At 40.1% G+C, this 15,459-nt stretch overlaps 1 protein-coding gene across 1 annotated transcript in view; it reads left to right on the top strand.

Moving 5' to 3' along the window:
- cspg4 (chondroitin sulfate proteoglycan 4) overlaps positions 1–15,459 on the top strand; it is a 62,685-nt gene that overhangs the window by 27,496 nt on the left and 19,730 nt on the right. Inside the window, exons 2-5 of the mRNA XM_029523819.1 lie at positions 7,281–7,444; positions 8,682–12,239; positions 13,743–13,931; positions 14,091–14,366. Coding sequence (XP_029379679.1) covers positions 7,281–7,444; positions 8,682–12,239; positions 13,743–13,931; positions 14,091–14,366 — 4,187 coding nt within the window. The remainder of the gene's footprint in view (positions 1–7,280; positions 7,445–8,681; positions 12,240–13,742; positions 13,932–14,090; positions 14,367–15,459) is intronic.

The raw sequence follows: 15,459 nt of genomic DNA on the forward strand, positions 1-15,459 counted from the left end.
GGAAATCAATAGCACTATCTTGTCTACGCAATCAGTCTGGAGCATGAGCCAGGAGGCGTTTAGATTAGCCTACTCCTCTGTTCATCTAAAAAAAAAAAAAAAAAAGTTAAAACACATAAATCTAATATAATACACCTGGTTGATGTTTTATCCTGGTTGCAGTTCATATGCTAAAATAAGCTAAGTCCATATTTTACTGCACAGAATGGAGAGTCGGCCTTTTTATCTACTTCTCATTAAAAAAAAATATATATATATATTGTTTTTGCACCATTTTCAATATTGAATTAAAAAAATTTAGTTCTGCATGGATTGTTAAATTTGAGAAGCTAATTTCTTGTTAACCATTTTTTCCCAACCATGATCCATGGTTGGGGAAAAACATTATTTTTTTTTAAATCTCCACAGAAATCTGCTGCAGTATAATCCAGCTCTACAGCACAGTTCAGCATGGTTCCTATTCAGTGGGTGTCTAATATTTATTGTTTTTCCAATAACTTGCAAAAGGTATTTCTCTTAATAGAGACAAAGCAATACTCCAGGCCATGAAACATGATGAATAGCTACTGCTGTGTTGTGTCATGTTGAACCTATTGTTGCTACCAGTGTTGGGCAAGTTCCAAGTGTTGTAGAGCCCCATTTTAAACTCAACTATACAGTATGTGGTGTTTGATATCCAATGGACTGATATCCAATGGCACAAAGTTCACCTGGCAATTCCAGATATTGTACTCAGCGTACTGCAGACATTTTGGGGAAATTATACAAAGATACATGGCAGAACAGAAAATGAACACATCATGGAAAAAGTTCTCTCACTAAGCTGCATCATGGAAAAAGCAGGGGATGATAATTATCTCTCTTCGTTAAAGTTTTTCAAAGGCATAATTTGGCATCACACTTAAAAATGGTGGCCTAAACAAAGCCAACATTAAAATAATTTGGTTCCATTACCAGCATAAATCAGAGGATGTAACAACAGGATGCAAAACTCTGTTGCCTACTGATTTTTTGTTGACACTGTACTTAACTGAGCTAATTTGCAGCTGCTCTTACTTTGGACCATCTATGCTGTGGAACAAAACTGAAGTAGCCCAGGCAGTCATGCATTGCAAGCTGTCTTCTAAAGTTTGTTCTCCTGTTTAGTTGAGTTAGTTATATATACACTGTTGTATCATGTAAGCCTAGACTGACTTTTAACTTTGACTATTTGGATGTGTCAGGCCTAAAAGAGTTGAGGTAGACATCCCTCTGTATTCTGCAAGATTAGAAATGTATCATTGCAAAAAACAGTAACAGCGACTCCCCTTTCCTCTTCTCATTTGTCTTCCTTGATGTGCCATTCTCCCCACTTTTCATATGGGGATATTTCACATCGATATTTGAGACCAGTATGTCAAAATGTTCTTGAGCTCAGTCTATGAGCTCTAGCTGAGGGGGAAAAAAGCCATAATTAAATGTGTAAACAGTGACTGGTTAAACAACAGTTTTCTGGAGGTACATAAGCTAGTGTGAGGATGAATAGAGGTTGAAGTATTATGAGGAGAAAGGGGGGGGGGGGTCCCCAGCCCTCTGATGTCACGGGGGGAATATTTTAAACAGGACCCGCCCACTGGGACGTAGGCGATTGATGGTTTCCGTAGCTGGTCAGGCCTGACAGAGCCACTCTTTGTATGAGCCAGTCATAAACCACAGCAGACCCCAGAGTCACTACAATGCTTCTGTTCAGGGGTGTGTTTGTCTTACCATTTCGTTAGGTGAGATCATCATTCCAAAGTCATTATGACCTGTGAATCTTTTACTTGTGTGCGATGAGCCAACAAACTGTGAATTTGCCACACACCTTATTAGGCCGAAGGTTTGAGTTTGAGGAGAGACATTTGCTTTGGAGCTGAGGCCTGACTTGAAAATTTGTATTTGTACTTGTGAAGTACCGCAATATTTCTTTCTTTCATTTGCTGTTCGCCCTTGAAAATCAATACAGCAAAAGTTAACAAGAAGCTGAACTACAGCCAACATTTGATGGAAATATTTTCATTGGCAACAGTGCAATAGATGTTGACAATACTCAAGACAAGTTCATGGAGAGTTTCTGAGGTATAAAAAGGACCGATCCTTCTTCTTCCACTGATTTGATTGGATGTTGTATGGTCCTGAAGCTATACCCATATAACTTGATCCTTCCTGATTTCCTGCCCTATCTTGTCTCAATCCAGTCTGTCACTTATTTTACAAATATAATTTGTCCTGCAACAGAGAAAAGTCCCCTTCATTTTGTCTATGTCCTTCCAAAGAGAGAGAGAGAGAGAGAGAAAAGAGTGGCACTCTTCTATTCATTTTATGTTGAAACACAGCCTTTCAGTACAAACCTAGAAAACACTGAGTTGTTCACATGCTGCTTTCCCTCCCTTTTCTCACAGTTCTATTTTCCAAAGGTGAAATTACATTACGCTGCCATTCTCCTTTCACAGGGAAAGGTCATAATTTTTTGTCACTGCCGCTACCCCTTGTCTCTGGTCTAAATGCGAGTTTTAGAGAGAAAAAACCTGAAAAGTTTTAATTACTGGCAGAGGGGAGGCCACCCGCTGTGGCTCCAAAAGCCTGTTTTGTTTTTTTGTTTTTTTTAATGTATTGTACCAGTTCATACTGGCTAGCATTGGAGTGGCTCGAAGGGACATAGCGATGCATGGCAATTTGAAAGAGGAGGGGTCTAAATGGTGCTGCTTGCTTTCATACTGACATAGCCTGCTCTGAGAAATGGCTCCATAAAGCCTGTAAAAGTGTGTCCCTGGTGACTTCTGAAGAGTTGGTGGGGAGGGAAGGGGCCCTTTATAAAGTATCGCTGTCAAAGTATGTGGAGTTGTTGCTCAGCTCTCTGCTGTTTAACAGTGTTGGAAACGCAGTATTTTCTTCCTCACACTGCTCTATACAAAGTCTGGTCTGTAAACATGTTCCAGCAACAAGATCGCTTCTTTTTAACAGCAGTTAAAGTCTTCCATTGGTAGTGTGGGAAGACAATTTGTTGAAAATAACTTTTTGGTCATCCATAATCAGAATTAATTTGCATTTATCTGAATTAATACATAGTTTACCCCACCCCACCCCAAAAGAAAAGTGAGACGGGCAATGGCTAAGGGTTAATGATTTCCTAGTGATTATGATCGAATGTCTATTTGGCAGACTGGTGCTGGCTGCGTTGAATGCTTTCGCAGCTCTGTTACCCAGAAATGCTGCATATCAGTACAATTCATTTGCTAATTATGTAATTACTGCCCAGATAATGCCCAGTGGCAGGGTTTTCCCAAGCTCAGAAGTCATTAAGGGATTGGATGACGCAAAGCAAAGGCTTCCCAGAGTCTTGATTGAGGTTAGGTTTAGACTTTCAAAGCGCAGTGTTGCATTTGACTTTTTACAAAGTTATCCAAGACTCATGGTTAAAAAATAACTCAAAAAAGCTTACTCACAGTCCAGTTGCTTCATTCTGGCTTGCGTCCTTGGACATTGTCAGGGAAACTGAGGAAATATGATGGTAAAAACAATCAGTGGAAACATTTTGTCAACTATCCTGTTGACCAACAATGATATCCTAATAATTACAAGCATTTTATTTCTTTTGATGTCCTTTTTTGCAATTATTAGTTGAAGCCAAACACAGTGGATTTGCAGTAAATGTGTTCACAAAATGAATATGAGTAGCAGCTACACCAGATAACCTTTATTAGCAATTCATCTGGGAAATATGTTCATCATTGCTGAGTACTTAGGTTGTGAGGAAAATGCTTTTTTCACAGTCCTTTTTTCTGTGCAACAATGTAAAGTACCAACTTTGAGATTTTGCAAGTAGCACATTTGACTCCTAGGCCTGATAAATGACAAGTTCATTAAAAATCGATTGATGAGTGATGATCAATTTTCTGCCAATCAGTCAACAAAAACTGAATGAGTTGTAGCAGACTGCTTGCTTTCAATTATACTTTGTATTATAACAATATTGTGATAGTGTACAGGTGTTATCTGCAGACCTAGCTGAGAAAATACAACATTTGTGACATGCACTAGTGCTGTCAACCGTTGTAAGGGATGGAATTGCTCAGAGTGGAAATGACCACTTTGGCATATGGTAAACGCTGTTACACCCTTACAAGCTCTCCATTTCTATCTATGGGAAACAACACCCTGTCCTTCATATAATTATATTCACAGGCCATTGTGCCCTTTTGTAGTAGAAACTGCAAAGGGAATGAAACGACCGGCATAACCACTATTTACTGTGTAGTTAAACTAACCTTCATTTAACCATGGGTTATGGAAGTAGGTGGTGTGTTTGGATTCGGCACAGCGTTACCATGGCAAAGTTGCAGAAGAGAAACACACACTGGGCTGCTTCTGTAAAAACATTTTAAACAACAAAGTGATGCTATTTAAGAGACGTGGACTGTCAAGTAATTTCTCTGGTGACCAATACAGCTCAGGGAGAGAAATATCAACATGGTGAAGGCTCTGAGCTTGTCTGCCACGCACATCTTCACGGTCACTTAAAAAAAACAACTGAAGTGACTCACTGGCACAGACAAGTCACAAGACACAAAGTGAGCTGAATGTCTCCAGTCTTCCTGTACTTGTGGTCGAGCGTGTCTCTTTTTCCTATAGTTTTTTCTAGATTGGGACTAAAAGAGGAGGTGGAGGAGGAAAGGAAAAGGAGGACAACGGGGTAATTCATTCTGTCATCCATGAAAGAGAGGAAGACTCTGTTTCCTTCGAGCATTATAAATACAGGTGCAGTCAGTCATCAAATTATAGCCATCTGCATTGGCCTCTGACCAGGGCTCTGCTTAACACACAATAAAGCAGGTTGGGGTGGCTTTAGAGGGTTGGAGACTGTCATCATAGATGGTTAAACTGACAGCAGCTTCCTAGCTCCAGCTAAAGCCCATAAGGTGCAGAGAAGATTCTTTACACATAATGATACCTTGTCAGCAAAATCAGCTCAGCACCTCAGATTGTACCATTACCCAGTCCCAAATCCTTGGGAGATGGGAAATATAGCTGATTTCTGTGTTTCAGGAGAAAACAGGAGGTGCAGTCCTCTTGTCAAAAGCCCCTTCATAATTACATATATATATATATGCATCCCTCTTATGAGAGTATGAATGCAGGAACCATTTAAGCAAGGGTGCAGAGAAAACACAAGTGTCAATGAGCAGGGAATTTGTAGAGATAGTGCATTGAAAATGTGCTTTTGCTAAGATGAAGCCTATTCTACACAGAGCTTTACACAGCTTAGCCGGGGAGTTAATGAATTCCAGGTCCAGGTACACTGCAGAGTGCAGCTATTGTGTGCATCATTAGAAAATGTGCTCCTTGTCCTGAAGGCAAAGGCAGGAGGCTGAATTTGAACCAGAAAATCCTCAGGCAGAATTGTCTTGGCGTCACTGTCTCCTTCAGCTTTTTATCCCCATGCTCAGTGAACAATCCAACAAAAGCTCGGGTTTTAGAGCTATGGAGCTCATTGCGATTTTCTTTGTTAATGCAATTGCCTGTAAGAAAAGATTCTGTTCCCCCATTTTTCAGTTTCACCCTGAAGGCCCCTGAGCAATTAGCACTAGTCTTTCATTTGGTATACCTTAGCCTGAGCAGAAACTCTCTGAAGTGTAGCATAAAAGCCTCTAGCAGAGTCAAATGCACAATGACAATGGCCCCCAAAAGGTGACTTTTTGGAAATGAAAGCCGCGTAACTGTGATAATTATCTTCGATTGAGTAATATAAATAATATTTTCATCTTCATTGTCATTTTCAATTAACAAGATAGCATCGCTTATAACTTTGCTGGTTTCCTCCAGTCTCACACAATACGGATCACTAAGTTCAAGTTGTCATAATGTCAAAAACTGTTTCCTGTGATTTGTATTTTTCGACGCCAATTACATGGCTTTTGTGCAGCAGCAGCAGCAGCAGCAGCACCAGCCCAGTGCTGTGCAGCTGTGTCTTCTCCAAAGTTTGTATGTGTTTTTTACTGTGCTGAGACCATTCATCACTGACTTTGTTCTTGACAGCAGTCACAAAACCAAAAGCAAATGATACTTAGGTGAATCAAAAAAACATGGGTGGACTTCGCTTTCATGCTTGCTGACATTAAAATGATTGTCTTTGTGCACGTTTTCAGTGTTTGTTGCAGATCTGGGATGAGGGGGTTGATTTACAGGATGAGAAAGCAGAGGGCCTGTCAGTGTTCAACTTGGCTGCCATGCAGTAATACCGATGCAACACAGACACAGACTGACCTTTAAAGGCACACGTATTAGCTCTCACATCAACACTTTTGAACAGGCTCTTGAGAAAATACTTTTTCCATTTATAGCTACAAATATGAATGTTTAGTACTGATTTATTTCATCTAAGGTGTTCATCAGTCAGTCATATCAAAAAAGAATGGGAATTTTGCCTCCTGGCATCAGTCCCACTCTTCAGCTCAGCTACTGGAGGCGGCTGTTGATTTTGAGGGAATATTTTGGCCTTCATGATCACAAAGGAATGTTCAGACTTTGACACACCAATGTTTTTCTCTTCTTCATTATTCCAAATAATAATTCTTCGCTGTTTTCTAATGAGTTTCTGTGCCATGAACTGTGACCCTAGAGTCTATGAATGGATGGCTAATGGAAAGCCCCTTTTCTATATCTCTTGGATAAGGCCATGGAAAGCCCATGCTGAGGAAAGAGGGTGTTTGAGTGGGTTTGAATGTAATCTCAGAGCATATGTACTGAGAAATAATTGACTTCCTCCATGGTTTACATTTTATCAAGGGCTCTGGACAGCACAGTCAGAGGCTGAATTTGCATATCATTGGAAATAAGACAGTTCAAGCCTGGGAAATCCTGCACCCAAAGACTCTATATACCCAGAAAACCTCTGCGGGGGTAATGACTGATGTCTCAGAGCATGAATCCCTTTGAGGCCATAGAAGCTCCTCTTAACCAGGAAGCAGCTGGAGGACACCTGATAATTCAGAAATAAGTTCTGAGCAAGTTGCACTGTTACAGAAATCTAAAAAATACTCATCTAATTGGTTTCACCAAATGTCTTTGTTACACTTCACAGAGTTGCCTGCATTGCCAGAAATTGAAATTGTAGCATCATATGCAGGATGCAGGTGTCTTTTTGTGTTACCCCACATCAGTGAGCTACAGTATGTCACGCAGCCACAGTGTAGAATATGTTTCCTTTTCTGGTGCAGTTTTTGGCTGTTTCTAATCTATCAATTATTTTTGACTCTTGACAGAATCCTATTTTGGAGACAGCTACTGCAGTTTACAAGCTTTCCAAGATGTTTCCACCTTCCATCTGTCACTACAGCTCAAGGCAAGTCGGCGAAGTGGACTGCTGCTCCTGGCCGCAGGAATGGAGGACTACCTGTTCCTTGAGCTCCAAAATGGGAAAGTACAGGTGAGAAGCTAACAAACTGTAGTGGATACATTCAATGTATGTTTACAGACCATTTGATAAGGCATTTATTTGATGTGGTCAAATACAGTATCTAGTGGTGGTGTCAGAAGACAGAGGAAGACTAAGAACAAATAACCAGGCTCCAAAACACTTGAATTTGTGAAAGAGGAAGATGATTTGACTGTTTTCTGCCAAAAACTAGCATCATTCACATATTATGTGTTTGCCTAAATACAGATGAAGCTCCTCAAATTATCTTCTTATACACTTGTGTGTTTAAGCGCATGCAAAATCAATGCCAAAGTGAAGGCTCTCTGTTGTTATGCTGTCACTGTGTAGCATTATGTTCTGTGTTGTTTGGCTAACAGATCGTTTCAGTTAGGGAAAATGTTTCATAGTTGACAATGGCACTAGTGTTTAATCTGGTTTTTGTGTGTGTTTTTTCTGTTTTTTTTAGTTGTTTTTTTTTTTTTTTTTTTAAGCTACCCATTCATTCTTTCATTCATTCTTCTTCATTAAGTTCGTTAAGTTCATTAAGTTCATTAAGGTGCCACTCGATAAGCAGCTCAAATGAATTAGATTTTCATTGTTTTCTCTTGTCTCGCTGGAATAAGAACCGTGGAACTAAAAATCTCTTCATGCAAAGATTTAGCATGTGTGCTGTTGTAGGTTTTTCACCCAAACGGCAATATCGCTGCTTATGTAGGGACATGATGTGTATGCATAATGAAAGGAAATATTACCTTTTTTAGTCTCTTCATTCAGCTCCACTTCGTGATCTAAGATGTTCTGAGCTTAAATTGCTTTATCCCCCATCCATGTATAATAATCATGTTTAACTTTATTTAAAACTCAAATGTCTAATGCTCTAAGTGAAACGTATCATTTTTTAATATATTGCTTTGTCAGCACTGAGAATATACCTGTAGAATATTCAGAGGTTTTAAATACTTTTCTGAGATTATGATCGTTGATGTTATAGTCAAAAGAAACTTTGACTCAAGTGTTTTATGAGTCAATGAATTATCATCCCAGTATTGAGGTTGGTATATACAATATTAAATGACAGTAAAACTTTTGGTGTATTCATCAAAGAAAGGATTTCCTTTAAACATTGATGTGACTCTAATACATGTCCTCCTTACACATAATCACTCTAACAATCAAATAAAGCAAAACCTGAATTGCATTGTATTAAAGAATTATTCTGATTTAAACTGTCCCTGTTTTCCTGCAGGCACGGATGAATATGGGGGCTGGTGAGGTGACACTGTCCTCCTCACAGGGAGTACATCTGAACAACCTCTTGGATCACAAAATATCACTGACATTACAAGATGGCCAGCTTACCATGCTCATTGATGAGCTGTTTCCGACATATGTTCCTGTGAACGTTAATGGGGAACAACTCAATATTGACCTGGGCATTTGGCTCGGTGGAACCGGAGAGCTGGACGCTCCTTACCTGAGCAATGCCATTCCCCCTTTTCGCGGGTGCATGTCTGAGGTTAAATTTGAGTCTCATCAGTTTGATATTCTCAGCACAGCATTTAAACAATGTCATGATACTAAAGAATCCTGCAGCAGCGAGTTTGAGGCTGGTAACGGCGAGACAACTAGTTTTAGCACTCCTGACTCCTTTGTGTCTTTCCCCACCTGGAGCAGAGCTAGCAGTGCCCCGAGAGACTTGCACTTCCTGATGAAAACCACCATTGAGGATGCGTTACTTGTTTTCCATCCTGGCCGTGACTCAGATTTCATTGCTCTTGCTGTTTCTGAAGGCTATCTCAAAGGTGTGGTGGACCTTGGTGATGGCATGGAGGTACTGGAAAATACCCAGGAGAAGCTGGATGATGATCAGTGGCATAGAGTTGAGGTTCAAGTCAATCAGGAATTTTTTATCATTACTGTAGATAGCAAATCGTCTTTCCTTCATCTTAACTCGTCAGAAAAACTGGACCTAATAGGTAACCTGTATCTTGGAGGCATCCAGGCAAAAATGAAGGATCTCTTTCGTGAAAGTGGTTCCTTAAGTCGTGCAGAGGAGAACATTATATCTGAATCTTTTATTGGATGTTTAGGAGATATCAAGGTAAATCAGAAGCTGCGAAGCCTCCAGGATGCTTTGGTGACCAAAGATGTTCACGTTAAATGTGAAGGAGAGGACTATGACGACTCAAGTTATTATGATGCAGATACAACCCCCACTTCTCCTCCTGTCCATATCCAATTTGTTGATACAAACTTGAATGAACAACAGCATTGCTACCCAACAGATGAAACACCAGAGTTCTTCAAGAACGTAACCAAACTTCTTGATGTCACCCCACTGCTTGTGCCAGAAGGTGGAGAAAGTTTGATTGAGATCAACAACTTAAACCCTACATTTGACCTCAGTGCTATTGGGATGCGTCAGTCGGCTATTATCTTCTCTCTCCAGAATGATCCCTGGTATGGTGTGGTTGATATGAACATTAATACAAAGCGCATGCAAAAGTTCACTCTTCTGGATATTGCCAATAAGAAAATAAAGTATATGCATGATGGAAATGAAAGGTATGCGGATCAGATTCAGCTACAGGTGGAGGTTCACAGCAACGATAACCTCCCTGAGTGTCTCAGACCTCCACATGAGTACATCTTGCCAGTTGAAATAATTCCTGTCAATGATATACCACAAATTAGCGGAGGAGAAATCACCATCACAGAAAATGGCAGGACTCGTCTCAGCCCCAGTCTTATAAGAATCATGGATTCTGACACCCGCTGTGATGAATTAGTAGTAACTGTAACCTCAGAGCCTTCCATGGACATTGGTTACTTGGAAAATGGTCAACAGCCTGGAAGAAGCATCTCAGAGTTCACCTGCAGGGAGCTGAAAGATGGAAATATCTATTTTGTACATAGGGGAGGCAATGCTGCTGGGATTACCCTGGAAGTGTCTGATGGGCAGTCAGTAAGCCATTCAGCCACTTTAAAGTTGTCTGTGACACAGCCACATGTCACTATTGTCACCAACACTGGCCTTCTCTTGTCGCAAGGAAGCAACTCATCCATAGGTATTCAAAATCTAGCTGCCATCAGTCATCCTCGCAATGGAGATATCATGTATAATGTTACCCAGCCCCTGATATTTGGAGAACTACAGATTATGACAAGCAATGGAAAGTACAAGCAGGTTACAACTTTCCACCAATCTGATCTGGACCAAAACCACCTAAGATACATCAGCACAGATGCACGTGACCAAGAAGATATCATGGTGGACCGTATTAAGTTTGACGCCCATCTGGGGCAGTTCTCCCTGTGGAACAACACCTTCCTAGTAAAGATCATGCCTGCACAAGTTAAAATTTCTAATCTCGTTCCACTGGAGTTGGAGGGTGGTAGTGAGCAAATGATTGGACTAACAAGGCTTCAAGCTGAAGTGCGAGGGAAAACTCTTGATCCACAAACTATAAAATATATCCTTGTCAAACCTCCAATACTGGGTAGTCTCCACTTGTTAGACAAGGCTTTAGCTGAGGGTGATATGTTCACCCAGAAGGACATTATCAGCAATGCTGTCAGCTATAGAGTTTGGGAGCGCAGAGCTTTGGATGATGTAGACCAGTTTCAGTTCAGAGTCCTTGCTGAAGATCAGTACTCTCCCATGTACACCTTTCCAATTAATGTGCTTACCAGTGCAGGAGCTCCTGTTTTGACCAATGTGAGGCTGGTTACCTTGCAGGGCAGTGAGAAGATGCTGAACAAAGACTATCTTTGGATGCAGTCACGAAGTTCTACTAATTTCCTTTACCGGGTCACGCAAGAACCTAGGCATGGCCGTCTCATCAGGGATTCTCCTCCCGGGCAGCCCAGATTTGAAGGGGCAGTTAGAGTTTTCAGTAATGAAGACCTCCATCTTGACAGGCTTATCTATAAGCATGATGGCTCCAAGACCAACAGTGATGAGTTCCATTTCACAGCAGTTGATGAAGAAACAGAAGGTTCAGACGCTCAAAAAGAAGTGAGTGGTGTATTCAGAATAACAATCCAGTCCAAGAACGAGCATGCTCCTGTGAGGGTTGTGGATAAAGTCTTCAATGTGGTACGTCACGGTCAGCGTCTGCTGACGACTGATGTCATCCAGTTCAAGGATGACGACTCCGGCTTCAATGACACACAAATTGTCTACGCCCGCGAGGGAATCCTCTCTGGCAATATCGTCTCAACATCCAGTCCATCGATGCCTATTTTTCGTTTCACACAAGCCAATATCATTGACAAGAAGATTCTTTTCATTCACCATGGAGCAGATAGGGAACGCTTCTCACTACAGGTGTCCGATGGGTTCCATAAGACCACGGCACTTCTTCAGATCCAAGCAGGCGAGCCCTTCCTGCGAGTGGTGAACAGCCCAACCATTGTCATCGACCACGGAAGCACCAACACCCTAAACACCAGCCTGTTGAGTGCAGACACCAACATGGACATCAGGGATGACAGTGAGATCAAGTTCCAGATCCTATCCCCACCCAACGACGGCAGGATTATTGTGAGTGGGATTGAGGCTTCAGCATTTACCCAAGAGGACCTGAAAAAAGGTGTTGTGTCATATGAGCATAATTATGAGAGCCTGAGATCCAAGGACTCGTTCAGCTTCATTGTCCAAGCACAAGGACATTCTGAAGAGGGCACATTCAGGATAAAAATATTCAAGCAAGGCTACCTCACTGAGCTTGAGGTGATAACCAATGAAGTCATTATTTCCTACGAGGGAGAGCACACTGTCATCAGCCAGGATCATCTTAAGGTACAGGCCATGAAGTCACTTCAGCCTTTAATTTGAGTTAATTAATTAATAATTTTTATTCAACAAGATGATAATTTAAAATTCATGCATATACTTGTATACATATATTTGAAAGTAACAGTGTGACAGACCATATCTATTGTAACATGTCTATTTCAAGTTTCTTCTTTCTTTGTGGAAAAGATTTTTCACATGACTCATTCAACCATACGGGCCTTTTTTGCAACCCTGTCTCTAATCTAAATTATAGCCACATGAAAGAAAGGCTAAATACAACGCTGGGTTGCTGCTTCTCATCTAGTTTACGTACTAAATTACAGTCTATTAAGTGCGGAAAACAGGGCTTTAAGTATCCCCCCAAGAAGCTTCCTCAAGCCTTCCTTCAGAAATTTGAGTCTTTACGTACTTGAAAGCAATTAATAAGGTTAAATTATTGGACCATTCATGACACTTTTCCTGTATATATAGCTTGATTTTTTTAAGTAAAGAGGAATATTACAAAAAGTAAAATCATTTTTTGCTTTCTAAGCTTCGTTTTCACAGTAATACACTCCTAAACCCGCAGTATTGACTGGAGCAGAATGTAAACACATAGGATACATGCTGCAGAAAAATGTATTGAACAAAGCTTCAAGTGAATGGTCTTTGCGAGATGTACTGTATTGACTCTGTTTCTGTGAGCTTTGCCAATATATGTTTTTATTTTGGACTATAAAGTCATACGAAAGTCATGTCAATGGCATTAGGTTGTCACTATATCTGTATTTTCTCCCAACTACATATAAGCCTATATTGTACAGCACAGTAGGACCGTTAAATTTACATTATGTACTATGTGCTGTTGTAACAGTGCATTGATATCCGGATGTGACTAAATGGAACAATGGTATGGTAATGGTAATAATAAATGGAAAATTTAAAGTAAATATATATACTGAGCACCATTTCAGTCAAACAATCAACTTTGGCACACTGCTGCCAAATTCAAATTAGATCAGTTGATTTTTCATGAGGGAAGTGGCACAACCATCTACTATTTTTATCCACTGAAAGTTCTATATTTGCAATCTTGTACAGGATTAGGGGACAAAACCGCCACCCTAACCAGAAGTAAGCAATTAAAGCATTTTGGTCATGGGGCGGGGGCATGCCTTTTCAGTTTTTTGGACTTCAGATTTTTTTTGTGAGATTCAATGATTTGCTCTCCCTTTATTGATTCTACTGATTCTTCAACTAAATTAATTATTTGAAAACCCAGGAAGAATTTTGTCTCTCCCTAAAAAGTAAACAGGGCTGTTTTAGCATGACAATTGTTGATATTTTCAGTTCCACATAACTAGCAAAAAATATATTAGTTACTATACACATATATTTCCAATTAGGACATGCTACATTATTGTGAAAGGGATCATTTTCAAGTGAACTTGAATGTGTCATTCAACAAAATATAATTGTATGTTTAGATGGTAAATTGTACTTTTTGCTTTATACAATCTTTTTTAGGTGGACCAAGCTGATATTCTACCCACAGAAATAGTATTCACTATGAAAGAGCTTCCTCGGTTTGGTCATGTGGTCAAGATGACAAACAGTTCAGACGGAACAGCTTCGCCTGTCCTCAACTATATTCACACCTTCACTCAAGATGACATTGATCAGGGCCATATTCTCTACGTGGCTGCATCCATGCAGGTCTGTTGTCATTGAATTTACTCAGTTTTAATAAATCAAATGTGGCAGCTTGTATTTTATGCTGAGAGTCAAATCAGACCCAAAAGGCCTCTGATGTGTCTCAGAAACAAGGTTTGTTTCAAATATATCAATACTACTTTAAACATTAATCTCTTTCAGGGCAGTGACGCCTTCACAGTGGATGTCAGTAATGGTTTTACCACAGTGGAGGACTTGCAGATTTCTGTGAACATAGTCCCGCAACTTATCCCCGTCCAGACCTTCAACTTTACTGTGAAGGAAGGCCTCAGCAGAGCAATTAACACAGAGATTGTAAACATCTCTCATCCCTTCTACAGCTCAATAAATATCGAATTTATGGTGGCTGAGTCACCACAGCACGGGGATCTCCGCTACCTCCATGGAGACGAACTTAATTACTTTACCTGGGAAGAGGTATGTAGTCTTATTGTGTGAGAGATATAGAAATTTACTTCCACGTTTCAGCAGATAATGTCACCAACTCCACCATCACAGCCTCCCTACTCAAATAATACTCCTGTTTTCCCTCATGTATTATCCCTTCCTTTGCTAAATGCCAAAAACATTTGAATCAACTATCATGTAATGTTTTATTGCTCAATATCATGGTGCAATGCTACTGTAAATTGGAATGCTTAGCTGCTGGCTAATGGATAACTACACAGGCACTTTGCTGGTGGGTAATGAACCAGCACTTATCTTCCACTTGTGCATTTTGGCTTGTATTAATGATTGTATAACACAATCACCTGTTTTGAGTCCTAAATTACTGATTAAAGATTGTTCTCTTAGGCAGCAAAATGCACCAATTCACTAATTTTAACAACCCAACCGTGTAGAGTGGTGTAATATTGATGTGTGGCATTGGCACTTAGAGCAACACAGGTCATGTGAGACAATGCTGATATTAAAATATTCATTAAAGTCACTCTAAGGATTTAATATTCCCCTTTGGTTTTCCCTGTAGTTTTTGATGTTCCACTCTAAATTCTGACTTTTTCTTTTTCCCAGCCTGCTATTAGCAGATCGAGGGTTTTGCAATTAAAACTTTTCAAGAACCAAATAGTTTATTGTACCACATGTATTGCTGAATCTACCAAAGGTGCCGTAAATATGTTTTCATAGCTAAAGTTAGCATTTGCAGCACTTAACTTCATTAATACAGAAAAACTTTGACAGTTAAGCATCAAACTGTGGTAATTGAAAGCAATTCCAATGTTAGCTCTTCATTTGTTTCACTTCTACAGCCATCACTCTTACATTGTCCTGAAGTTAGCATGCTAACCTGTCAGCCCCAGCCTAATACCACTTTGCTATAGTGACTCATCTGGCATCCAGTCCTTAATTCAGCATGAGAGAATGAAGAAGTTGCCCTGACCGGAAAGTAGATTTTAGTCTCTTGTGGCATAAGCACAACATTGGGGGACAACTGGCCATGATGTGACTAAACCTAGTACCTAAATTTTATTTGGGTCAAAATCAACATGATTTTTGTGGAAAAGAGGCA

Source organism: Echeneis naucrates, chromosome 16 (genome assembly GCF_900963305.1).
Source record: "Echeneis naucrates chromosome 16, fEcheNa1.1, whole genome shotgun sequence".
Classification (NCBI taxonomy): Eukaryota; Metazoa; Chordata; class Actinopteri; order Carangiformes; family Echeneidae; genus Echeneis; species Echeneis naucrates.